This window comes from Uranotaenia lowii, chromosome 1 (genome assembly GCF_029784155.1).
Source record: "Uranotaenia lowii strain MFRU-FL chromosome 1, ASM2978415v1, whole genome shotgun sequence".
Classification (NCBI taxonomy): domain Eukaryota; kingdom Metazoa; phylum Arthropoda; class Insecta; order Diptera; family Culicidae; genus Uranotaenia; species Uranotaenia lowii.
The window spans coordinates 84,538,537-84,564,567 of NC_073691.1; the positions used below are offsets into that span (position 1 = coordinate 84,538,537).

The 26,031-nt window shown below is 42.9% G+C and overlaps 1 protein-coding gene across 3 annotated transcripts in view; it reads left to right on the forward strand.

Moving 5' to 3' along the window:
• LOC129751609 (sentrin-specific protease 1-like) overlaps positions 1 to 26,031 on the forward strand; it is a 45,459-nt gene that overhangs the window by 9,336 nt on the left and 10,092 nt on the right. Inside the window, exon 1 of one of the 3 annotated variants that reach the window (XM_055747226.1) lies at positions 8,857 to 9,008. The exons of the other annotated variants lie outside the window; for them this stretch is intronic. Within the exon in view, the coding sequence (XP_055603201.1) occupies positions 8,971 to 9,008 (38 nt within the window). The 5' untranslated portion in view covers positions 8,857 to 8,970. Of the gene's footprint in view, positions 1 to 8,856; positions 9,009 to 26,031 lie in introns of those variants that run through there. 3 annotated transcript variants of the gene reach the window in all.

Here is a 26,031-nt window from a genome sequence, read left to right on the forward strand (position 1 = left end):
GGCCCGCCAAGATTTAATTTCCCGATACCACACTCCAAATCCCGAAATTGGCTAACGAAATTGATCTGACGCCAAGACGCCATTTTGCCGCCAAGTTGGAATATTAATACAAGGCCTTGTTCTAGCCTTGAATAGGTTAGTAACATTCCAACTTAAATTACCTTTCTCGTTTTGTGCTGCTCTGGTTCCCTCATTCCCATACAGAAAACGCTTCTCCGGCTGAATCGGCCCTCTATATCTGCTGACTAGACCGTTCTCCAATTCCGGCTGTTCCTGGTTCCTGTTTTTAATATAAATACAAGGCAATTTACTAGCCTTGAGCAGGTTAGTAAGATTCCAAGCTCCTACATCATCTCGTGCGGTACAACCGTGATTTAATTGACCATTTTAGATCGGCATTCATTCATCATGCCAATTGGAGCTGACGCAATTAAATCCAAGGCTCGGCTGCTGAAGCGCAACAGCATCCTGACGTCATTCACCGTGATCTGCCGTTTTGTGGAAAACTACGAGGAGGTTAACGATGCTTCGGAAGTGTCTTCACGGCTAGAAAGACTAGAGAAATTGTGGGACGACTTCCATGATACCCAGACGGAAATAGAAATCAACGACGAATCGACCGAAACAGCAGATCAACACTTCAAGGCTAGGGTAGAATTTGAAACGCAGTTCTACAAGGTAAAGGGGTTCTTGATTACGAAATCCAACGAGCAGACAGCAGGCACACTAAACTCGTCACATGCCGGGCAGTCTAACCATCCACCCTCCACTGTGCACGTAAAATTACCCCAAATTAACCTTCCTCGATTTTCGGGTCGCTTAGAAGAGTGGCTAACGTTTCACGACCACTTTATTTCGTTAATTCACACGTCAGATTTACCGATTATCGAAAAATTTCAATATTTGCGAGGGCAACTTGATGGAAAAGCGCGAGGTCTTATTGAAACTTTGTCCCTCACACAAGCAAATTACTCGATTGCTTGGGACCTTCTTAACAAGCGTTACTCTAACACGAAAATTCTCAAAAAGCGTCATGTACAGATTCTCTACGATCTTCCTAAAATGAAATCGCAAAATGGTTCTGAGTTGCGCAAATTGGTCGATACTTTTGAGCGAACAGTTAAGGTACTCAAGCAGTTAGGCGAGCCTACGGAGCAATGGGATACTCTGCTGATCCATCTTTTAACTCACCGATTGGACAAGAAAACGCACCGTGACTGGGAGGAATTTTGTGCCGATAAGGACGATGAAACTACCGATATGCTGATATCGTTCTTGCATCGAAAGGTCAATGTACTACAAGCTGTTATTGAAGCTGGGAATGATGACGTCACCATCACCAAGAAGCCGCAGACGACGGGTCGAGTTGGAAGTCATGGAGCCTTTCAACAGCCACCAACCTACAAATGCATAGCCTGCCCAGAAACTCATCCGTTGTTCAGATGCCCAGCCTTTGGACAACTAACTGCTGAAGACCGAGAGCAGCTTTTGAGAAAGCATGCCCTTTGTCGCAATTGTTTCCGGAAAAACCACATCGCAGCCGAATGCAAGTCTACTGGAAGGTGTAGAGCTTGCGGAGAACGACATCACACTCTAGTTTGCCTCAAAAAACCCAGTACTGGACCATCAAGAGGAATTGCCGAGTCCAGCTCATACCGCCCGAGGCCACCGCCGAACCACAACTCATCGCAGGCAACCGTTGCTGTTAGCTCCGAGCCAGTGAGCCTATCAGCAATTTCACACACCGATACGAGAGTTCTTCTTGCTACAGCCGTCGTTCTTTTGATCACCGAAAATGGGGTAGAGATACCGGTCCGTGCCCTGCTAGATTCCGGGAGCGAGTGCCACTTCGCTACGGAGCGCCTTCGTCAACTACTGAACCTCCGAGGAGAACGAGTGAATCTTCCGATTTTGGGTATTGGTCAAACCAACACTCACGTCCGATCCAAAATAAGAGCCAAACTGAGATCCCGCATCTGCAACTTCGAGGCTGCTATCGAGATGTTAGTTCTGCCGAAGGTCACCATGGATTTGCCAGGAGTTAGCCTTTCGCCGAACAATTGGAATATTCCACCCAGCATCCAATTAGCCGATCCATCTTTTCATGATTCCAACACGGTCGATTTAATCATTGGGGCAGAAATTTTCTTCCACATTTTCGCGGTTCCTGGTCAAATTTCCCTGGGTGAAGGCTTACCTCTCCTCATCAATTCTCGTTTGGGCTGGGTCGTCTCAGGTCGAGCAACGAAATCCACTACCACTTCCCCTCGTCTATGCAGCGTTGCTCGTGTACAAAATCTGGAGAAAACAATAGCGCGATTTTGGGAAATCGAAGAAGGAGGATTCGAGAACCGATATTCCATAGAAGAAGCCGAATGCGAGCGTCATTATCTCCAGCACGTTTCTCGCCAAGCCGATGGTCGATACCTAGTTAAGCTGCCTACAAAACCCGATATCCTTGCCAAACTAGGTGATTCAAAGACAGCCGCAGTAAGAAGAATGCACCAAATCGAACGAAGGTTTTCCAATGATCCTGCACTAGCCGCCGAATATCGCAAGTTTATGGACGAGTACGAGTCTTTGGGTCATATGGTTCAAGTGAACGACGACATCGATCCAAATGTACCCAACTACTATTTACCCCACCACCCCGTAGTAAAGCCCAGCAGTTCCACGACAAAGGTGAGGGTCGTGTTTGATGCCTCGAACAAAACCCCAGGAGGACCCTCTCTCAACGATGCATTACTCGTCGGACCCACCGTCCAATCTGATCTCCGTTCGATTGTGATGCGCTCCAGAACTCATCCGATTATTTTGATTTGCGACGTCGAAAAAATGTACCGACAGATTTCCGTCGCCGCCGAAGATTTGCCGCTCCAGCGAATCGTGTGGAGAAAGTTTTCCGATCAGCCCCTTCGCACCTACCAGCTTACCACCGTGACCTACGGCACATCTGCCGCTCCATACCTAGCCACACGCACTTTAAAACAATTAGCATTAGATGAGGGGTCTGAGTTCCCATTAGCTGCCCAGGCAGTTGAAGCCGATTGTTACGTTGACGATTTGATTACGGGTGCTAAAACCGCAGTCGTAGCTCGAGAGTTGATAAGGCAACTCATAGCCTTGCTGGAACAGGGCAAAATGAACCTCCGTAAGTTTGCCTCGAACGATCAATCCATTTTAAAAGGTATTCCCCCTGAAAACCTTGCCATTCTACCAACTATTGATTTCGACCGTGACGACACCATAAAAACTTTGGGGCTTGTTTGGGATTATAAAGCAGACTGTTTCCTTTTCAAGATTCCCACATACACAACACAGCAGGAAAAACCTCTGACGAAACGCAGTGTTCTCTCCCAGATCGCCCAACTGTACGATCCTTTAGGGCTTGTAGGGCCTGTTATCACATCTGCCAAATGTTTTATGCAGGAATTATGGTGTCTCGAAAGCGAATCTGGAAAACCCTGGGGTTGGGATGACCCGTTGCCTCAAAAAGTGCAGGAGAGATGGGTCAATTACGAACAGCAACTACCGAATCTAAACCAGCTGAAAATTGAAAGATTTGTGCTCATAAATCATCCAAATTCTATCCAAATCCATTGTTTTTCGGATGCATCAGAGGTGGCATATGGGTGTTGCCTGTATATACGGTCAGAGAATTCAAAAGGCAAAGTCAAAATTTCCCTCCTATCATCTAGGTCACGTGTGGCTCCTCTTCGCAAGAAAAGCATTCCCCGCCTTGAGCTCTGCGGAGCACTTCTTTCATCCGAACTGCATACAAAGGTCGAATCTTCGTTAAACCTATCAGCACAAACATTTTTTTGGACGGATTCAAGTATTGTGTTGCAGTGGTTGAATGCTTCTCCTGGAACCTGGCACACATTCGTCGCAAATCGGGTGGCGAAAGTACAGCAGCTGACAAAGAACTGTCGTTGGAATCATGTTAGTGGAGTTGAGAACCCTGCCGACCTAATTTCGAGAGGCATCTCACCAGCGGCAATAATCGAAAACGAGTTGTGGTGGAAGGGTCCGAGGTGGTTGGCTCAGCCCGAATCGAGTTGGCCGATCAACATCCCAATAGAAATCTCAGATGATACCAGCTTAGAACGAAAAGTAGCCGTTGCGACGGCAGCTTTGCAAACCGAATCCGATGAGTTCCTGGATCGATACCTCTCACATTTTTCCGAATTTCACACAATGCTACGTTGCACTGCCATTGTGCGAAGGTTTCTCCAATATCTCAGATGCAGAAAGGCTTCCGTCGATAGTAGACCGTTATCGTGCACCGAAATCAGATCCGCTGAACTGCGAATTGTTTCTTTGGTTCAGAAACAAATGTTCCCTTCCGAATTTAAAAATTTGACCTCCGATAAACCGGTTCATCGATCATCACCCCTATTATGGTTGAAGCCCTTTATCCGTTCGAACGAATCTGTAATTCGCGTGGGTGGACGCTTGCAACATTCTTGTGAGCCAGACGATGCTAAACACCAACTTATCCTACCATCCAAACATCGGTTTACACAGCTGTTGTTAGAATCCTTTCACCTACGTCTCCTCCATGCTGGACCACAACTACTCCTCAACGTTGTTCGCCTACGTTATTGGCCTTTAGGTGGGCGTAATTTTGCTAGAACGATTGTGCATCGATGTGTAACCTGTGTCAAAGCTAAACCAAATTTTATCCAGCAACCGATGGGCGATTTGCCCAAGGCAAGAGTCACGGAATCCAAACCATTTACGTCATCTGGAGTAGATTTTTTTGGCCCTGTTTGGATTAAACCTGCGCATAGAAAGGCAGCACCTGTGAAAGCTTACGTTGCCGTTTTTATATGTTTCGTCACACGGGCAATCCACCTTGAACTTGTTGCAGACCTTTCCACTGCAAAGTTCATCCAGGCTCTACGCAGATTCATTTCCCGCAGAGGCAATTGTCGGGACATCTTCAGCGATAATGGGACTAATTTCGTTGGGGCCCGCAACGAACTGAAGGAGTTGAGCCGGTTGAAAGCAGATAAAACCCACAACGAACTCATCGCTAAAGAATGTGTGCACAATGGAATTGAGTGGCACTTTATTCCTCCCCGAGCACCCCACTTTGGCGGCCTGTGGGAGTCCGCCGTTAAGTCCTGCAAACACCACCTCATCCGGGTTCTCGGCACGAGTGCCCTCTCATATGATGATATGGTCACCCTTCTGTGCCAAATTGAAGCTTGTGTAAATAGCCGTCCGATTCTCCCCTTGAAAGATGATCCCCTGGACCTCGAACCCCTTACCCCAGGTCATTTTTTGGTCGGTTGTGCTCTTAAGGAAATCCCAGAGGAAGACTATACCAATATCCCGCAAAACCGACTTAAAATGTGGCAATTAATTCAACAATTGAAGCAACGATTTTGGGCTCGTTGGCACACCGAATATTTGAACCATTTGCAGATGAGGACAAAGTGGAACAAGGCGCCGACGAAATTGCGAGTGGGTCAACTAGTTGTACTTCGGGAGGATAACGTAGCACAAATGAATTGGCCAACCGGCAGAATCACCGAACTCCATCCTGGGCCAGACGGAGTTGTGCGCGTTGTTTCTTTACGAACTGCGAGTGGAGTATGCAAAAGAGCAGTTAATCGGATCGCCTTGCTACCAGTTACCGCTGACATCGATGAACAGCAGAGTGATCAACAACCGCAGGTGACTGAGAGTACACCTGAAATTTCTTCACGTGCTGAAATGGGATTTCAGGGGGTGCGAGAATGATTCCATGCAAGATTGGCTACCAAACAATCTCACCTCAAATTAGGCTCTTCCAACTTGCAAATGTTGGTAGCGGCTGCTCGATTGGTTTGGCGCGAGAATGAGCATCAAGCCATCCAGCGAAGGTTGGGCGCCTTTGTAAAAGCCCGTTAGTGTTAGAATAGTAGCCTTTTGTCAATCGTCGTGAGACATCTAAACTCGTCGCTTAAAATTATAAGGTCGGGTACCTTCTATAAAAACCCAAGTTAATGTAGTTTACGATAGAATATAAGTCGTTAAAGTTACGCCGTGCTGTTTTATTTCGGGAGTGATCCGTAAACCCCATATCGAGGGAAATTAAAACCGGTTATCAAAGTGTTGGGTGCGCCCATCACCTTCCCATCAGCCCACAGTGATACCCATTGATCGAGCAGAAATAAGCTCAGCCCCGAGCTATTCGAGGTAACTTCCGTCATCCCCAAACACCTCCTGCAAGACAAAGTGCAATTGACCTCTCACTCTGCTCAAACTCACTATCATTGGATTGCCAGTGGAAGGTAATCCCTGATCCCAATGGTAGTGATCACTTGCCAATCAAAATTACAATCACCAATGGGGCCAGCAATTCAAATTCTACAAATATGGCATATGACCTTACAAGACACATCGACTGGAAAAAGTACTCGGACGAAATAACAACAGCCATCGATTCTATGCAAATTTTACCTCCTTTAGAGGAGTATCACTTTCTTTCACGTTTGATATATGAAAGTGCACTTTGCGCACAAACAAAACCCATCCCAGATTCATCAGTTCCTCGAAGGCCCCCAAACCCATGGTGGGACCAGCAGTGTTCCAAGCTTTATAAGGACAAATCAAAAGCATTCAAAGATTTTCGAAAACATGGAACTCTCGTCCTTTTTGAATCATATGTTTCCCTTGAAAATCAGTTCAAAAAATTGATCAAAGGGAAGAAAAAGGCGTATTGGAGGAATTTTGTGGGTGGTTTATCACGGGAAACATCCTTGAGTACCTTATGGAAAGTTGCACGAAGCATGCGTAATCGATCATCAACAAATGAAAGTGAAGAATATACACATAGATGGATATTCAACTTCGCACGGAAAGTCTGTCCAGATTCTACACCTGTGCAAAAAATAATCCGGAACGTGCCTTCTGATAGATGTGGTCTGGATTCCAGCTTTTCGATGGTCGAATTTTCACTCGCGCTCCTCTCTTGTAACAATTCAGCTCCGGGAATTGATAAAATCAAATTTAACTTGTTGAAAAACCTTCCGGACGCCGCAAAATTTCGCTTGTTAAATTTACTTAATCAATTTTTGGAGAACAACATTGTTCCCCAAGAGTGGAGACAAGTGAAAGTTATCGCTATCCAAAAGCCTGGAAAACCAGCGTCCGATGCGAATTCGTACCGTCCTATAGCGATGTTGTCTTGTATACGCAAATTGATGGAGAAAATGATTTTGTTTCGTTTAGATAAATGGGTAGTAGCAAATGGTCTCCTTTCAGATACTCAATTTGGGTTTCGAAGGGGCAAAGGGACAAACGATTGTCTTGCTTTGCTGTCTTCAGAGATACAAATGGCGTACGCAAAACGTGAGCAAATGGCTTCAGTGTTTCTAGACATAAAGGGAGCTTTTGATGCAGTCTCAATAGAGGTGTTGTCAGACAAATTGCACTCTCGAGGTCTGCCTCCTCTATTGAACAACATCTTATACAGCTTGCTTTGTGAGAAACATCTGAACTTTGCTCACGGAGATATTGCAATTAGAAGAACCTCCTATATGGGCCTCCCGCAGGGTTCATGTTTGAGCCCACTTTTGTACAACTTTTACGTAAGTGACATCGACAGTTGTCTCTCTGAAGGCTGCACTCTAAGACAACTTGCAGATGACGGCGTGGTGTCTGTCACAGGATCTTCCGAGTCTCATCTGCACAGACCTTTACAAGATACTTTAGACAGATTGTCTTCCTGGGCTTTGGGGCTTGGAATCGAGTTCTCTCCAGAGAAAACGGAGTTGGTGGTTTTCTCTAAAAAGCATAGACCAGCTCAACCACAGCTCCAACTTCTTGGCAGGACGATCACTCAATCGAGGTGTTTTAAGTATCTTGGGGTTTGGTTTGATTCCAAATGTACCTGGAGAGCACACATTGAGTATCTGAAAGGAAAATGCCAACAGAGAATCAATTTTCTCCGATCAATCACTGGCACCTGGTGGGGAGCCCATCCAGAAGATCTTTTAAAATTGTATCGAACAACTATCCTTTCAGTGATGGAATATGGTAGCTTCTGTTTCCAGTCAGCTGCTAAAACTCACCTCATAAAACTCGAGCGTATCCAATACCGTTGTCTTCGCATCGCTTTGGGCTGTATGCCCTCAACGCACAACATGAGTCTTGAAGTTTTGGCAGGAATACTCCCTTTGAAAGATCGATTCAATCTACTATCACTTCGGTTCCTCATCAGGTGTGAGGTCATGAACCCATTGGTGATCGTTAATTTTGAAAGGCTACTTGAGCAAAATTTTCACACAAGTTTTATGTCTATATACCATGTCCTCATGTCAATGCAGGTAAACCCTTCTTCGTACTCTCCAACTCGTGTTTTCAGCCCAGACTACGATAATTCTTCTGTCCAGTTTGATTTGTCTATGCAGCAGGAAATTCGTGGGATCCCCAATCCGCATCGTCCACTTCTGATTCCAAGAATTTTCGAAGCTAAATATAGACACGTCGATGCTGATAAAATGTACTTTACCGATGGATCACTTATAGAGGAATCAACAGGATTTGGAGTGTTCAACGAAATATCTAGCGCCTCTTACAGCCTGCAGTCACCATGTTCTGTTTATGTAGCGGAGTTAGCAGCAATTCATTGGGCTTGGGACAGAATCGCTTCAAGGCCAGTTGGGCACTATTATATTGTAACGGATAGTCGGAGTTCTGTTGAAGCAATCCACTCAATAAAACCGGGAAAGCACTCGCCATACTTCTTCGAGAAGATACGGAATAGTTTGAGTGCTTTATCAAAACGTCGCTTTTACATCACCTTTGTCTGGGTTCCCTCGCATTGCTCGATAGAGGGTAATGAGAAGGCTGACTCTCTGGCAAAGGTGGGGGCGATGGAAGGCGACACGTATCAGCGTGAAATCGCTTTCAACGAATTTTACTTTTTAGTTCGAAAAAACTCTCTTGTCAACTGGCAGCGCAAATGGGACGAGGATGACAAGGGTCGGTGGTTCCACTCGATTATCCCAAAGGTAAGCCTTAAACCATGGTTTAATAGATTGAACTTGAGTCGGGATTTTATTTGTATATTTTCCCGTCTCATGTCCAATCATTGTTCCTTAGACGCGATACTCTATCGTTTTAATATTGCTGGCAACAATTTGTGTAGTTGCGGCCAACGTTACCACGACATCGAGCATATTGTTTGGTCGTGCGAGGTCCATCTTGTCGCCAGAACGAATTTCATAGATTCCCTTAGGGCCCGAGGAAAACCACCCTATGTTCCAGTGAGAGATGTGTTGGCAGTGATAGACTTGGACTACATGTTCGAAATATATCTTTTCCTTAAAGCTATTGATCTTCGTCTATAATTCTTTTTATTTTCATATTTCCCTATCTATTTTCTTATCTTAAAAAAAGTGAACTAGAAGTAAGCAAACTACTGTAAACAAACAAAAAGAGTTTGGCTCCTTAAAGCCTAAAGGTATGAGCCGTTTCAAATAAAGAATTTATAAAAAAAAAAAATGTCCTGATTTGTCCTGATTTCCATAAAAACTTCTTAAATCTGATCGAATTTGTAGTTAAACTATAAGAAAATCGAATAAATAGGTTATAAAATAGGTAAACCGATTTAACAGATGGTAATCTTCGGTTCAGATGATATTCAAATGGTGTTTTTCGATATGAACTACCGGCCAGCCAACAAGCTGCATACTACTGTCGCATAAATCAAGGCGATTACAGCACCTGTATTGCGCCTTTATTTTTGCAATCCATGCAGAAATCCTTATTATTTTCATGAATCAAGAGCAGAGATGTTAAAATCGCGAGTCTTCATACTCGCACTTTGTCCTTCTTTGCAGAACGATTTTATTTCGTTAAACTCAAACTGCAATGATGCTATCGATAGTTCAATTCGGAAAGCATCAGGAAGGAAGCTTCGGGTAAACTCGGCAGAAGTAAACAGCAATCGGGGGAAACATCAGCGAAACGAACGTACACACAAAAAAAGCATAGTAAAATTACTAAATCCGTGGTTTAAACGAACAACAGGCGACCATATTTTTGAGTCAAATATGTTTTGTTGTTTATAATACCTTACGCATAGCTATTTTACCATGTGCTCAATTTGGCTGCGCATAGTAAATTCGACTGCGTTTTAGTAAAATTGTCAATGAAATGATGCATTGTTTTACTTCGTCCATAGTAAAATTAATATGTTTCATGATGAAACTAGTATGTGTTATGATAAAGATTAGGAGGAGCGAGAAGCTTGATTTAAATAGTAAAATTACTATGTATGTTTGTTTGTTTATTTGCATGCATGCATTATGACATTATTTGAAACATGAAAATTCACACTTCCGACAGACGTATCGGTCAATGGGTGGTATGAAAAAAACCTAGTAATTGCTTTTGCTAAACTAAATCGAGCAGTCGAGCAGTCGCTTAAAGCAATTGCTTCGGTTGTTATGAATAAAGTTTTTTTAGACAGCTGTTTTCTCAGCCAGGAGCTTTTACTTTTAGAACAAGCTAGTTTGGTATGAATAAAGCTCGAATCTAAAGCAATTGCTCGGCAAATCTCCAAGCAATTGCTCTATTTTCTAAGCATGCTCGGTAGCAGACTTTTGCAATAAAAAAATCTTTAATAACGTTATGAATTTGTCAAATTAGCAATATTTCACTTCAAAACAATTCAAAAAGGCATTTTCAACATGGATAAAGAAAAGTCGAAGTGATAACCCAACTTTTTTCATATTCTTGTCGTTGTATAAAATCATTCGCCTAAGATGAAATTAAACAAATCAATTAGTAAATATGTCAAATTAAAAAAAAATCCGGCTACAGTGGATGAAGTCCCAATTGGCTCAAAGTAAGAAATAAATTATTGTAATAATTTAAAACATTATACAGATCTCTCATTTTTATATAATTCTAAGATTTAAGAAAAAATATCTAAATTAAAATGCACGCCTATTGCCTATTTTTTATACTATGTGGTGGGGGTGGGGGAGAACTTATGATAAATATTAAAGTTAGGCCATTTATTGTTTGACAATATTTGAATATGTATTCATTTTTCTTTAAACATCAACATACGAGCACAAATTTACCAAAAAAATCCGGTCGTTCTTACACCCACCACCCGATTCGTCGACTTCAAGGCTATTTTAGCCGTACTTTTAAATTTTCTGATCGTCTTCTTTCATTTTACTTTAGAAAACTTCAGATTCTGCTGGTTGGATAGCTCTATTTTTCGAAGCAAAAGCTATGTTCTAAGACTTTAGTACACATCCGCTAAGCAAATGTTTATTCATACCAAACTAAGCAAATGCTTTGGACTTTTGCTTTGATTGATTTCGAGCTAAGTAAAAGCTACCGAAGCAATAGCTAAACCTTATTCATACCACTAAATGTTAGTGTGTTCTCCCGATGCTCTGGAATGATTTTCAAAGTTATGTAACTATAAAGCAGCTCAAAATTAGTTTTTTTACAAACGGGTGTGATGATTAATGATCCTGAATTAGTGTAAACAACAAGATATTTACCATAGTAAAATTATCATACGCACTTATGTTTTTGAGTCAAATACGTTTTGTTCTCAAAAGTACGATGTGCGTAGTATTTTGTTGATATGAATTGGTGTCACAATGTCAAAATTACTACGCGGAGGGTAAGTGTGATAGAAATTATGATGAAATTATCATGACCATAGTATTTTCGACCACAAACATCGAGAGTTATCGAAAATTACCAGGTACATAGTAATTTCAATATTGTTTCATGCACACTTTCACAAAATCGATGTTAAACTTTTCGTGGTTGAAAATACTATAGCGCTGAAATGGTAAAATTATCATGACAGCGTCTTTGGGATGACCACTCAATTTTTTTCCGTGTACAGTTCTGCGCAGGGTTGCCAACATTTTTTTTCATAAATCAGGGAACTGGCGAAATAAAATTCAGGCAAAATCAGGCAACGTTAAAGTAACGGAAATTTCGGTCAAAGTGATGACCTTTTTTTTTTTTTTTTTGTCATCGCTACACATTTTTACTCTAATATGTGTTGTGAGCCTAGTTGCTTTTGAATAATTCTACTGCATCAAGCAATCGAAAGATTCCATTGAAATCCTTTTTTTAAATAAGAATTAACGAGAACCTTTCGATTGCTTTGATTCAGCCACTTTTTCACTTTTTCACTTCAGCTATAGTACCTACTCCTGTTCCTTACTACCCATTTTTCATGACATTCGCAAAAATCAGGCATATTTTCAAAAATCAGGGAAATTCAATGGCTTATCAGGTTGTCAGGCAGAGCCTCGAAAAATCAGGCAATGCCTGAAAAATCAGGCACATTGGCATCTCTGGTTCTGCGGATTTAAAGAAAAAAATCGTTTTCGTTCGGCAGCCGAACACATCAATCGGACACGGAAAAATTGTGTTAATCATAAAATGTGTTGAGAATACACATTCATTGAGACTAATCAATTGATGCTCAAAATTTGTATATCCTCAATTCAATTTTGGGTAGATTTGGGTTGCCAATATACAAATGAAAACTAAAACTCGATTACGCAGCTTTGTATAAAAAGTTTGTTGTTGTTGGAATTTCATTTGAAGGGGTGTCTATGTGAAAAAAGGAAAAATCTTGTGAGCTTTTTGACGGTGGCGAAAAAACAATCAACCTTTTTTAGCTAAAACGGACTGTTAGATGATGAAAAGTAACGAATTTTAACTTTTCGTACGATGATTATGAGGATTCTGATCATTTCTGGTTCGGAAATCGGTAAGTGTAAACATGTTTGTCAATACAAACTGTTTCAATTTGTTTTTTGTTTTGTAGAACGGACAAAGCGAACAAAAACTTCCGGAACAGGATGATATAATTCAAAATTCCGGACGGCTATAGAAATCCGGTGGAATCAAATCGGATGATAAATATAAACAGGCAAATGGGCTCATGCAGCCGCTGTCGAAATATTGACTACCGACGGAAATCATTTTTCGAGAACCATCAGATTACGAAGAAGGCGAACGAAAAAAGAATGGAAGATTGATTGGATAACTCTGGACCGGAAATGCTCCAGCCATGGGAAAACGGTAAGGTTGGAAATAATAAAAATCATCTAGGGGAACTTAATCTTAAAAGAAATTGTAATTCTTTCTATAGCTGTCGGGCCCAAACGGAACCGTTACTTCGCTGGATAATCAGGAATTGAGCCACAGAGTGTTAGTCTACCCGGGCTGGCCACTTCAATCGTATTAACAAGCATCATATTGGCTCTGGAGACGTAAAATTGGCAGAAGAAAAAAAAACTAGTTTAAAGAGTATCCCGATGTGCAAATATCGTGTTGTACATGAGCTGCCGTGAAACGCCGGATTCTTACTTTCATTTGGTACGTATTTGGAGTTAAATTCTGGTGAACAAATAATACAAGCATTTTTTTTTAACTTTTTAGTGGTTGGATGTGCTTGAGTGTTCATGCTAAGAGAGCGGCACTAGACATTTTCCCTATCAGGAGGTCAGGGAACGGTCTGAGATTGTGGTGACTTCGGTCAGGAACTGATGCTGAGGCGATCGTCCTCCAACATAACATCTGATAACATTTGGGGAACCGAATAATTCTTTTTTCTTATGATATGGAACTCGACAATCCTTACGAATTTGGATGAAAATCATATTGTAAATATTATTGCTTTCAATGATTTATTTGTACTTAATAAAGAATAAATTTTTGAAAAGCGACTTTTTTCTATTTAGAAATCCAAACTTTTCTTTTGCAGAGTATTTTTTTATGCATGGGCATCCCCATGTCAAAATATACAGAATTGACTAACTGGCTGAAAGCTTTCGAATGTGTAAAAGCTTTTTGCTCACGCTCTGCGTAAAGCGCTCAAACATAAAACTAAGTGGAGACACTTTTCTCGAATCTGTATGGATTTTTATACAGAACAGAGTAACTTTGTTTACCGTGGACAACGCATGGGGGCGTGGCTAAAAGTGATAGATACAAGGGAACGGGAAACGAGCGAGAGAAGGGTGCGAGGAATGTTAACTCGGTTCGTCGGGCAACGATCGCTCGTGTGCATTCGTGTACGGTCAGCTTCGTTCTGTTGTTTCGTTGTTGTGATTTTATTCCTGCGAGGCATGGAAAACATCAATGCAAAACTGTTTTCTTCGTTTTGTGCACATTGACGTGATGATTGGAACGAAGATAAAATCAATCTGCAAATAGAAAGTTAAACTCGGAAGAAATCAGCCGAATGAATCTTTCTGAGGCGAGTTTACGCACCTCTGATCAAGAGCTGTCCTGAAAAATCCTGATTTTTAACTCCGCGTTGTCCTGATTTTTGACGAAACCACCTGGCACCCCATTATTGATGACAGTATGTTTTTTTTCTTTTTTCGGGAACTATGGGCTGTCGGGTTTTTCCAAAAATAAGTTCGATACAGTGGGCCAAATCTGGTCGAACAAGTTGGTTTATTTTTGATTAGGATTGGGTTTTTTAGTTGTATTTTTGCTCAAATCACACCATAATAAAAGTTCTAAAAATCAACTGTAACACATATGTGATGTAATTTTACAATTTTTTTTGGTCACACGAAATTCTCAACAATACTGAATTGGAAATTTCTCAAAATTACACGACATGAAATATTACAATACACTGAACGTGATAATGTCATGTAAAATTATAAACTGTGAAGAACAGGACCAGACAAATGTGACAAAAACTGTTAAGTCAAGTCGTGCACCAAAGTATTTTCCCCGCGCGCGAGTAAGTAATCGGTGTTGATGGTTTCCGGAGATATCCGAGAAGCAGGGATGCGGTTCTGGAAGCGGATCCACGGTATTCAACTTTGGATCCGGTATTTCGCGGGGTAAAAATAAAAGAAATAAAATGTAATGTGTGTTAAAAAAATTTTGCCGCTTAATAAAATGAATCATATTAATTATAGATGAGTTTTATTTTTATTAAGAGACTTGAAAAATCCAGTATTGAATCATATTAACAATAAATAAAACAAAACAAATTCTAATTGGAAATTTTTTCTCCCAACATTCAGTGGTTTTATAATTTACATCATTTTTATCTTACACGTTGCAAAATTTTACTGGCGTGTAATTTCCAACTAGCACTGAATATTCCGTCATATATGATGCTTCTTTATATTTACATCATATGTGATGTAATTTTAGAGCAAGTTCTCTGGTTTGGGAAAAAGTGGTAGAAATTTTGACATTTTGAAAATTTCACCATGCAAAAATGTTTTCAAGATCTTGGGACGTTGTATTTTTTACTACACTGTTTCTATTTCAGCCGTATGTGATAGAAATATTGCTATTTTTGCATCACAGCATGCGAAAATACAACACGTGTTGTAAAAAAACTGGAAGGCCACAGATCTTGAAAATGTTTTTGCATGGCAAAATTTTCAAAATGTGCCGTAAGTGTCATAATATCTACCACTTTTTCCCAACACCAGTGAACTTGCTCTTACAGATTTTTTTGGTAGTGTGTAGTTACTCAGAATCCGCGAATAATTCTGAAGCGGATTTGGCCGCTTTTTCCATGCTAGAATAGTTAAAAGACGAATGATGGATTTCTTGATTTGATGAATAACAAAAGTCGAAATATTGTGCATACACCTTTATTTACAAAAAAATCCATAGTCATATTGACATTCAATCGAAATTCATTCGTACCATCATCGCACCTAGTGACCGCCTGGGTAGATTATTTTCGGCATAGTGCCCTGTAATATGAAAAAAAAATCGGATTGATATCAAGATATTTACTTTAAAATTAATATTTACCATGTAAATTTTCCAGTATCTGTTGCACGAAAACCAACGAAGTCCGACCGCCTCGCACAAACTGTTCAACATTTACTCAGTTGTCGCCTTCAAGCACTCGAGTTCTCTGAGTGGCGAATTTCCTGCCGTCTGAGTAATCTTTCCGCTGATTTCTGAGTTCATTAAGATCAGCCGTCGGCTGCTCCATACATGTGGCGACGTCTGAGTAAAAGGTAGCCGGGCTCTGGGTATTTCAAATTTAGCGAGCCGGGAAGTGAAGCTGGTCTTAAAGTGAAATTTTCTCCAACGCTACACGTGGTTTGTTTTTTTTTTTAAATCATAGGTTTGTTTATTAAAGCATTTTACTTGTAAAGTTTCATTTTGCCGAGTGGATCACTTATTAATCTATTGCCGTATTCGTTTTCATCTGGTGACCAACCGGTTGTGCACCAACTGCAGTTTCATGTGTTTGAAAATATCTGCTACCTTTCCCCTTCCCTTTGCCGTATAAAACTCCTGTCCCGGAAGCTGCTTGTAGTCGGCTTTGACGTAGGTTTCGTCGTCCATTACCACGCAGTTAAACTTCGTCAGCATCGTTGGTAGAGCCTTCGGGATCGCGCTTTGGCCGTCGTATTTTGTTTATCATCGCGATTTCGAGTCATTACCTTCTTGTAAGTCGATAGTCCGGCTCGTTTTTTGGCTCGATGCACGGTTGTAGACGATACACCCAGCTTATTTGCGGCATCTCGGAGAGAGAGTTTAGGGTTTCGCTTGAAACTACCGGCAACTCTCTTTGTCGTCTCAGCAGTTTCCGGTTTTCGATTTCCCCCCGATCCAGACTTCCTGGCTGTCGACAAACGTTCCCCAAAAACTTTAATTACATTTGTAATGGTTGATTTGGCAACTATTAGCGATTTTGCCAGCTTTGCGTGCGAGTAGTTCGGATTTTCGCGATGCGCGAGCAAAATTTTGATATGCTGATCTTCTTCCTTGGACGGCATTTTGATAACTTAAGAGTGAATTCCAAAATCAAAATTGGAGCAACATTCTACACACACACACACACCTTCAAAATGGGGGGTGTTCAGGTTTTTTAAATGCAAAATTGAAAGGAATACGTCAAGTTGATATTGACCAAATTTTGACCGTATCACCCTTTAGTTATTGATGGTCCCGAATTTTGAAGGGAAGTCTGGGGCTTTGACTTCATCGAAAGTGGGGGGAAGTCCTTCGGGAAGGGATTTAAACCCGGAGGTCTCTGAATAGGATTACTGTTACGCGTGGTCGCGAATGAAAAAGTGGACTGTATATTTTCGGTTGGAATTTGCGGAAAGAAATAAAGACGCGTGTGGTTCAGTTGGAATCGAATTTTACTCTGATCTCTTTTTCTTGTATTAGTGTATAAATGTATCGTTCACTGATATTTTTATTTAACAACTGTAGATTGGTTTTACTCGTCCAGGGTTGTAGTCTGGATGACTACACGATGAAACATCCTCCGGCCCGTTGAAATGGTTCATTTCAAATCTCCTTCGACCTCCTCGTTGTCCAGGGGCAATAAACAAATCTTCTTGACTGCTCTCCTTGTTGTTCCGGTTTGTGTCCGCAGTCCGACGACACGAACGACGTTATCAGGACCAGGATACAGGTCGGTAATTCGAGCAAGCAGCCACTGAAGCGGCGGTGTGTTGTCGTCGATAACCAAGACAAGTGCGCCAACCTTGAGTTTCGTAACCTTGAAGTCCTTCTGGCGACGCTGCAACTCGTGAAGATAGTCGATCATCCACACGTTCCAAAACTTCTGCTTCAAGTCCTGCACAAACTGCCATCTTGAGAGTCGACCTTGAGGGATGTGTTGATAGGAGGGTTCTGGTATCGCCTGGAGTTCGTGGCCGATCAAAAAGTGTGCAGGTGTAATAGCACCAATATCGTTGGGGTCTTCTGATGTAGGCGTAAGAGGACGGGAATTTAGGATGGCTTCAATTTGTGTAAGGACCGTTGCCAACTCCTCGTAGGAAAGTTTGTGTTCAGCAAGTACTCGTTTCAGATGAAATTTCACCGATTTGACCCCGGCCTCCCAAATACCGCCGAAGTGGGGGCTGCGTGGTGGAATGAAATGCCATTCAATTTCCCGCATCGCTGTGTAATCACTCAAGGTTTTTTGATGGTGTTCATTTCGGAAAAGCTCAGCTAGTCGACACATCTCGTTGTTCGCTCCTTCAAAGTTGGTGGCATTATCCGAATACAGGTTACGAGGAATTCCACGACGACTCACGAAGCGTTGTAGAGTGCCTATGAATGCTTCGGAGGTCAAGTTTGAGACGGCTTCCAAGTGCAAGGCCCTGGTATGCATGCACACAAAGACACAGACGTACCCCTTGGTCTCCTGCGGTTTACGGGTTGCTGTACTCGAACGAATTTTGAAGGGCCCCGCGAAATCGAGGCCAGTATCTGCAAATACTGGTGCTGGTCGAACACGGTAGTCGGGGAGATCGCCCATCAGTTGAGTTGCCGGACGGGGATTCATCCGGAAGCATGGCACGCTTTGATGTATCAGTCGGCGAATCAGGGTTTTTGCGTGAAGAGGCCAATATTGTTGGCGAACAATGCCTAGGAGTCCTCGTTGACCAATATGCATGTTGGAACGATGAAGATGCCGCAACAAAACTGCAGTAAATGGATGCTTCTGCGGCAATAAGGCTTGATGTTTGCTTTCGTATGGTATGTCAGCGTGCTTCAAACGACCACCTACTCGGAGAATGCCGTCCTTTGGGTCTACGAAAGGGTTCAGATGTCGTAGAGGATGCCGGAATTGTTCCGGACTGGTTAGCATTCGACGCTCGGTGTCAAATGCTTCGGCTTGCACTAATCGTATCATGAGTGTAGTAGACCGCTGAATCTCATCGACTGTTAGAGATCCCTTGGTCAATCGTTTCCTTTTATTCTTGACGTAGTCACAGAAGCGAACCACGTATGCCATGGACCGCTGCATGATGGTAAATCTGCTGATTCGGTTGAATAGTTCGACTCGAGGGTGTTCATTGACAGCAGGTAGGGAGACTCGTCTCAATTCTGGTAATTCATCATCGGAAATTGGGTTCAGCAATTCGGTATGATTGGTTCGAATTATTGGCGGACCATTCCACCACAAAGTAGAAGTCTGAAGACCTGTTGGTGACAGACCTCGGGAGATGACATCCGCAGGATTCTCCTTCGATGGGATGTACCGCCATTCAAGAGTGTTCGTCAGTTGCTGTATCTCTCGCACTCGGTTCCCGACGTACACTGATAATGTTTCTGGAGAACGACGCAGCCAACAGAGCACGATTTGGGAGTCACTCCACAGGACAATGGAGTCAAAAGTTCGCTTCAGTAGATCAAGTAGTTGTGTCACTAGTCGGGCCAGTAATTGAGCAGCCAGCAGTTCTGCTCGGGGTGTTGTGATCTCCTTTTGTTTGGTCTTCTTAGTCGGTAGAATTCTAGACTTGCTACAGACCAACTGCATTCTCGATGATCCATCGTTCAAAACAAGACGTACGTAGATGCAAGCGCCGTAAGCTGCATCCGATGCATCCGCATACCCATGGAGTTCGACTTTCTTTGCCATATCACCAAAAATCCATCTCGGGATGGAGATAGTGTTCAGCGTCTCCAGCTGACGGTAGAATTTGCTCCAAACCTTCAAGTTGTTGGGTGGAACTGGCTCATCCCACTCCAATCCCAATGACCAGAGATCACGTATGATTAACTTAGCTGTTGTGTTGATCGGACCGAGAAATCCAAGCGGGTCAAAAATCTTGGCGACGTCGCTGAGTATCGAACGCTTCGTTGCTTGGGTAATCTTCAAGTGGACATTTTGAGGTACGACAAAAGTGAAACAATCTTCCTTCGGTTTCCATGAAACGCCGAGCGTCTTCATGATGGTATTTATGCTGGGATCTGTATTAATGCTCACTTCGCAATTTTCGTTCGGAACGTCAGCTAGAATCAAATCGGAATTCGCGCAGAATTTGTGCGCTTCGAAGCCACCTCTTGCCAACAGTGCTACTAACTGGTTTTTCAGTTCAATCATTTCTGCAAGCGTGTTCGCACCCGTAAGTGCGTCATCGATGTAGAAGGAGTTTTTCAAAACTTCGGCTGCTAATGGGTAACGATGTCCTTCGTCTTCGGCCAATTGGTTCAGGGTCATAGTGGCCAAAAAGGGAGATGACGCCAAACCATAGGTTACTGTCTGTAGGTCGTATGTTCGCAGGGGTTGATTCCGCGTCTCTCTCCATACTATGCGTTGATACGGGATGTCATCTTGATGTACCAATACCTGGCGGTACATTTTCGGTATGTCCAAAGTGAAAACAAACTTGTAGGAGCGGAAATTTAATAGAATTTGCACAAGATGACTCTGTACAGTCGGTCCAACCATCTGGGTCTTGTTGATAGATATGCCTGAACTAGACTCGGCAGATCCATCAAAAACTACTCTCAATCTTGTCGTCGTACTGCTTGGTTTCAACACGTAATGATGGGGCAGGTAGTATGCAGCATGTTGGTTATCTTGATCGTTGTTGGTATTCTGCTTCATGTGACCAAGATCTTCGTATTCTCTGAGGAATTCACTGTACTGTTGCTTGATATCAGGTGATGCGTCGAGACGTCTCTCAACGGCATGGAATCGCTTTTCGGCCATCACTCTTGAATCTCCCAATTTGTGCTGCAAACCGTTGAATGGAAGACGGACCACATATCGTCCATCGGGTGCTCGTTGGTAGGTGTCCAGGTAGTGTTGGACGCAGACTTCTTCTTCGGGTTCTCTTTCTGGTTCGGGGTCACCAAAGGAATCAATTTGCCAGAATCGCTTCACTAATGCGTTCAGGTTTTCGTCTTCAACGGTGTTGCAGAATGACTGCACAACTCCGGAACACCTTTTCGGGATAGCACCGCTCAGAACCCAGCCAAACTGGGTATCTTGGAGAACGGCAGAACTTGAGAGATGTAGGCGATCAGTTTTCAACATTTGGAAAAATACTTCCGCGCCCAACAGCATGTCAACCTTTTCCGGTACGTAGAAGTTCGGATCCGCCAATTGGATACAGTCAGGAATCGAGAGAGGAACTGGATCAATCGTCGTCAATGGTAATAGTCCGGTAATCCTTGGTACCACAAGGAAATCGAGGCAAGAATTGTATTCGCTGATTCGTGATTTGATCATGGTGTGAATCTTGAACCGAACTTTCGTCTTGATGTCGTTGAGACCGCTGATCGAAAAATGCACCGGTTCCTTCTCCAGTGCGAGTAGTGCAGCAAAACTTTCAGTCACGAAGTTTGTATGCGACCCAGAGTCCAAAAGTACGCGGCAAGGATACGGTTCTCCAGCTTTGCCACAAACAAGAACTACTGCTGTTGATAACAGTATCTGCTTTCCTCCTACCTTGGGTTGCACGCAGAACGATGATCGGGTTTCGGATTCTGGAATAACCTGTACAGCTGGCGCTGCTTCCGATGTATGCTGGTTTGGTTCGGGAAACTTCGTTGATGTAGCAGGGGTTTCGGATCGCTTCTGTTGATTGTTGTTTTCCGGGTGAAGAATTGTATGGTGACGCTTTTTGCACTTCTTGCAAGTGCTCTCGGAACTGCAGTTGGTTGTTCTATGCCCCTTCTGTAAGCAATTGAAGCAAGCACCGGCTTTGCGCAGCGTCGTGTAGCGATCGGACAAAGAAACCTTTTTAAAAGCGTCGCACTTCCACAATTCATGACTTCCTTGGCAGTGGGGACATTGTTCGGTGCGAGTAACGAAGCTGTTGATTCTCATCTTGGGATCTCCTACAACTCGAATTGGCTTCTGCATTCTTTGAGCTGGTTTCACTGAAGAAAGGAGGTTGATTTTCTCCAGTACACGACATCTTTCTCGCAAAAACTCCATAGTTTCTGCGTAATCTGGGAGTTCATCAATTTTCTGCGATAGTTCCCAAGCCTTTCGGGTTTCACTGTCCAGTCTCGAAGCTATACGATTAAGAAGCATACTTTCCCCCAGCCCAGTTACATTTAAACCCAAGTTCCTCAAAGCATCCACATTTTTGGTGCACACATCGATCAGTTTACGAAGATCGGTGGCACTCTCGCTGTTGAGTTTCGGCAAATCAAGCAACGCATCTATGTGCTTGTCAATAATTAGTCGACGGTCTTCGAAACGATTCTGCAATATCATCCAAGCAGCATCGTAGTCATTATTGTTGATGATATCTTGGTCGATGATACCTGCTGCCTTATCCACAAGAGAATTGCGCAAATGGTACAGTTTAATTGCTGGTGATTCAGATCTATATCGGGACATAACTGTCTGGAACATCGACTTGAATGCGTACCAATTCTCATATTTTCCGTCGAACGTAGGTAGAGGAACTTTCAATGGAGGCACATGATATTGTGCAGTAGAAAAAGGTGGGTTACTTACGGCTGGGGGGTATATCTGCTCCTTCTCCTTCCTCTCGATGTCATCCATCCGAGTGGTCAAGAACACAAACAGCTTACCATACAGGTGTTCAATCTCGATGTAATCCGCTTCGTACTCTTCTCGAATTTCTTCCTCAGCATCCAATTCGAAAAGTCGCATCCTGAGAGCCTCTGCTTCCGTGTGAGCTGCTTCCACTATTCTCACTTGAAGCTGCAAAAACTGCTTACTTTGCAGATTCATATTAGGCACTACATCTTCATCCAATAGACCATCTTCCACTCTCATTAAATTTCTCTTCATTGCTTCCATTTTAAATTTCATCACTTTTAGTTCTTTAGATTCACTTTTAACAACGTTCTGTTGTTTTGGCATCACTGCATTGTCAACGTACAGTTCTTGCCGCTGATCACCGTCAGCACTCGATGGCGGTGTACGCATCATCGTTTCTTCTCACTTAAATTTCTTCTCACTACCGCAAGGCGTTTTCACTTTTTCTTGCACGTAGTAGTGCTGCTCCGTTTCGTACAATCGAACCGAACGAAAGATTCGAACGTACGAAAAATATCACTCACACGCAAGCAAGTACAACAACTCACTTTTCTTCAAAAACAGGCTGTTCCCGAGCCGTCACTTGCCCTCACTACCCATTTAACGATGAGTATACCCGACACCAATACACTCATACAGCACCGCTGTGCTGGCTCAACAATTTTCAAAGACCGAAAAAATGGCGTCCCACGGTCATTCCTTTTTTCTTCGCACTTGTTAGTGCAGAATTTTCTCGAACTTGGTTCGATTTCACTAGCACTTAAAATCCGCGCAAAGCGGTCAAATTATTTCACTATTTCAATAGATTAGAAGCACTTCAATGGCTTTCCAATATGGCGCAAGATTGACCAGAGTTCTGGAATCTTCTCCCAATTCCCACACACGCGACGAATGAGCTGCTTTCGAATCACAGCACGCCACCGATGTAGCGCTCAATCTTCCGAGATTCACAACACCGGAAACCCGAATCAAAATGGGGGATTCACTTCCGGTTACTATCCGGGTCGAACGGGACCAAAATGTTACGCGTGGTCGCGAATGAAAAAGTGGACTGTATATTTTCGGTTGGAATTTGCGGAAAGAAATAAAGACGCGTGTGGTTCAGTTGGAATCGAATTTTACTCTGATCTCTTTTTCTTGTATTAGTGTATAAATGTATCGTTCACTGATATTTTTATTTAACAACTGTAGATTGGTTTTACTCGTCCAGGGTTGTAGTCTGGATGACTACACGATGAAACAATTACTATTCCCACTTTAAGGATTTTTAGTTTTATTAACTTTGCTGGCAGCTAATCTGGGTTGTGTGTTAGTTGTGCGTTTCCTTTTTGGAGCCTGTGAAGCATTTTTTTTAACAAATGACCCAGCTGATATTCCTTCGCATGGATCCTCCCCTTCGGATTCATAGTCATTTAGAAGGCCAAACTGGTTTTCTGAGACGATTGGCAAAGACTTCATCCGCATGTCTCTATATGATTTTTTAGAGCGAGTTTTCAAAGAAGTCTTGATTTTTTCCCGGCGCGATATGTACTTCGGACACGCCGAGACACGCATGAGATGCTTCCCCAGTGCAATACAAACACTTGCTTGCTGCTTGTGTTGTACACGAAGCTTCCACATGTTTCTCCCCGCACTTAGAGCAGCGTGCCTGATTGCAGCAGTAGGCGGCCGTATGATCCAACTGCTTGCAATTCTGGCAGAACATGACCGAAGGCACATAAAGTCTCACAGGTAGACGAACCTTCCCGATCGCAACGTAATCAGGAAGTGCAGTGCCGGAAAAGGTAACGCGATAGGAGTTCGACAGGGAAAATGTTCGTTCTTCCCCCTCGCCTGATGCTGATTTCAACTGACGCGCGTCCAGCGCCTTGACCGTGGGAAGACCAGGGTCTTTGAATCGGCCAACCCCGGAATTCACAAGATCATCGACGGTCAAACTCTCTTCGGTTACCACTCCGTCGATTTCCACATCACGAGCGGGAACGTAAACGCGGTACTCGACCGTAAACTTCTCGTCACAAGCAATGGCGTTTGTTTCCTTCAAGCTACCAAAAACAACGCGCATATTGTTCCGACTCATCGGCTGGTAGCTGACTATAGAAGAGTACGATCGGTCGAGGTCTCGGGAAATTGAAATAAAATTTAGAGGTTTCAATTTGGACCGGAAATATACTACTCAATGTCCCGTCGATTCATTCTGGTAAACCCGACGACGAGGGGGCGGTTTAGGGGTGATTTTTTCACTAGAGAGGGTGAAATCATTATTGGTGGAAAAAGATAGAAATTGGGAAGGGGGAGTAATGGAGTTGCCGAACTGGAAGGGGGATACGACATACTCGTCAGCTTGAGCAACTGGGTTTGTTTCAATAGTACACCCAAAATTCAGCCTCTGTGCCAATGGCGTGTAGTCAATTACATAGCGTCATTGGTACAAGAAGATAACGCGATCGGTGCTGATTCGATTTGCTCCCACCGGCATTAATCTCCCAAGTTAACCGGATTGCGTATGTCTGAAAGAAACAAAATAAAAACGCTTTCACGTCCCTTCCTATCGCATCACAAGACGAAGAAGGATGGAAATAAATACCGGCCAACACCAGGCAGCCAGCGAACCGAGCACTGTGCGTGTGAATGTAGCAAAAGCAACAACAAAAACATCCTTCTAATTCAATCAACCGGCAAACACGGCTAAGCTGTGCGTATGTATGTAGCAAAAGCAACAACAAAAACATTCCTTCAATTTACCGGCAAACAACACCGGCCAAGCTGCCCGGCTTTAGCAGCTGTGTATATGTAGCGTGTGTATGTAATAGCAGGCAGTAAGCAAAGCACAGTTCTCATTCAATGGGTTTCCCGTTTCCTCCACTCCCGTTCCCTTTCCCGTTTCCATCGAAAGACAAATGAATACCTTGAAAGGAGGCCAAACGCCGGGAAGCCACTGTCGTGCGTTTCTTTTGTGATTGATCGGCGGCAGAATGCCTATGACAAATATCCCTCTTCCTGCATGAAGCTCAAATAGTACACTGGTTAAGATGTCGGTCTGGCAAGACCATTTGGTTAGTGAATTGAGTTCGATTCTCCCTACGGGGTGCTATGGTATATATTTTTATTTTCTTGTTTCTGGGATGAATTATCCAATAGGAACGAAATCCCATAAAATGTTTTTCTTGTTTTGCTTGAATGTAGTGGTCATGCATCATTTTAGTTGGGAGCCGAGTCCTTATGCCAGTTACGGTTTTTCAAACATATCATCTTCGGCACAGTGCACATTTCAGCGCATTATCGGCACAGAGATGTGCTAAATAGGCATTGGATTTTTGCAACCTCTTCTATGGGTGTAGGGGAGAGGAGATCATTTGCGGGAGGTGGAATAGCCATTTCCTGATCAGAGAGGGAAGCAGTTTCGATGCTCTTCCGAGATGATTTCCTCCTGTAAAGAGGGATCCTTTCTCCCCTCGTCGCCGTCATCCATCAGTCGGGAACGATCATATGTGATGTGAGATAGTGGAGAAAAAACCCTTTAAAACTATCCAAAATTTTGATAAAAACAACAACAAAACACTTCTTAAAAGAATTTAAAAAAAATGAGAGATAAATAGTAAAATAAATTTGAGAAAAGGAAGAAAAAATGAAAGAAAAATTAAAAAAAAATACTTATTTTAGGCACAGCGTGTGCCAATCTGCCGCCGAACACAAAACGTGTTTTCTGTGTCGCTCCTCCGATGGTTGTCGACGAAGTGTCCAGCCAAAGCCTATTG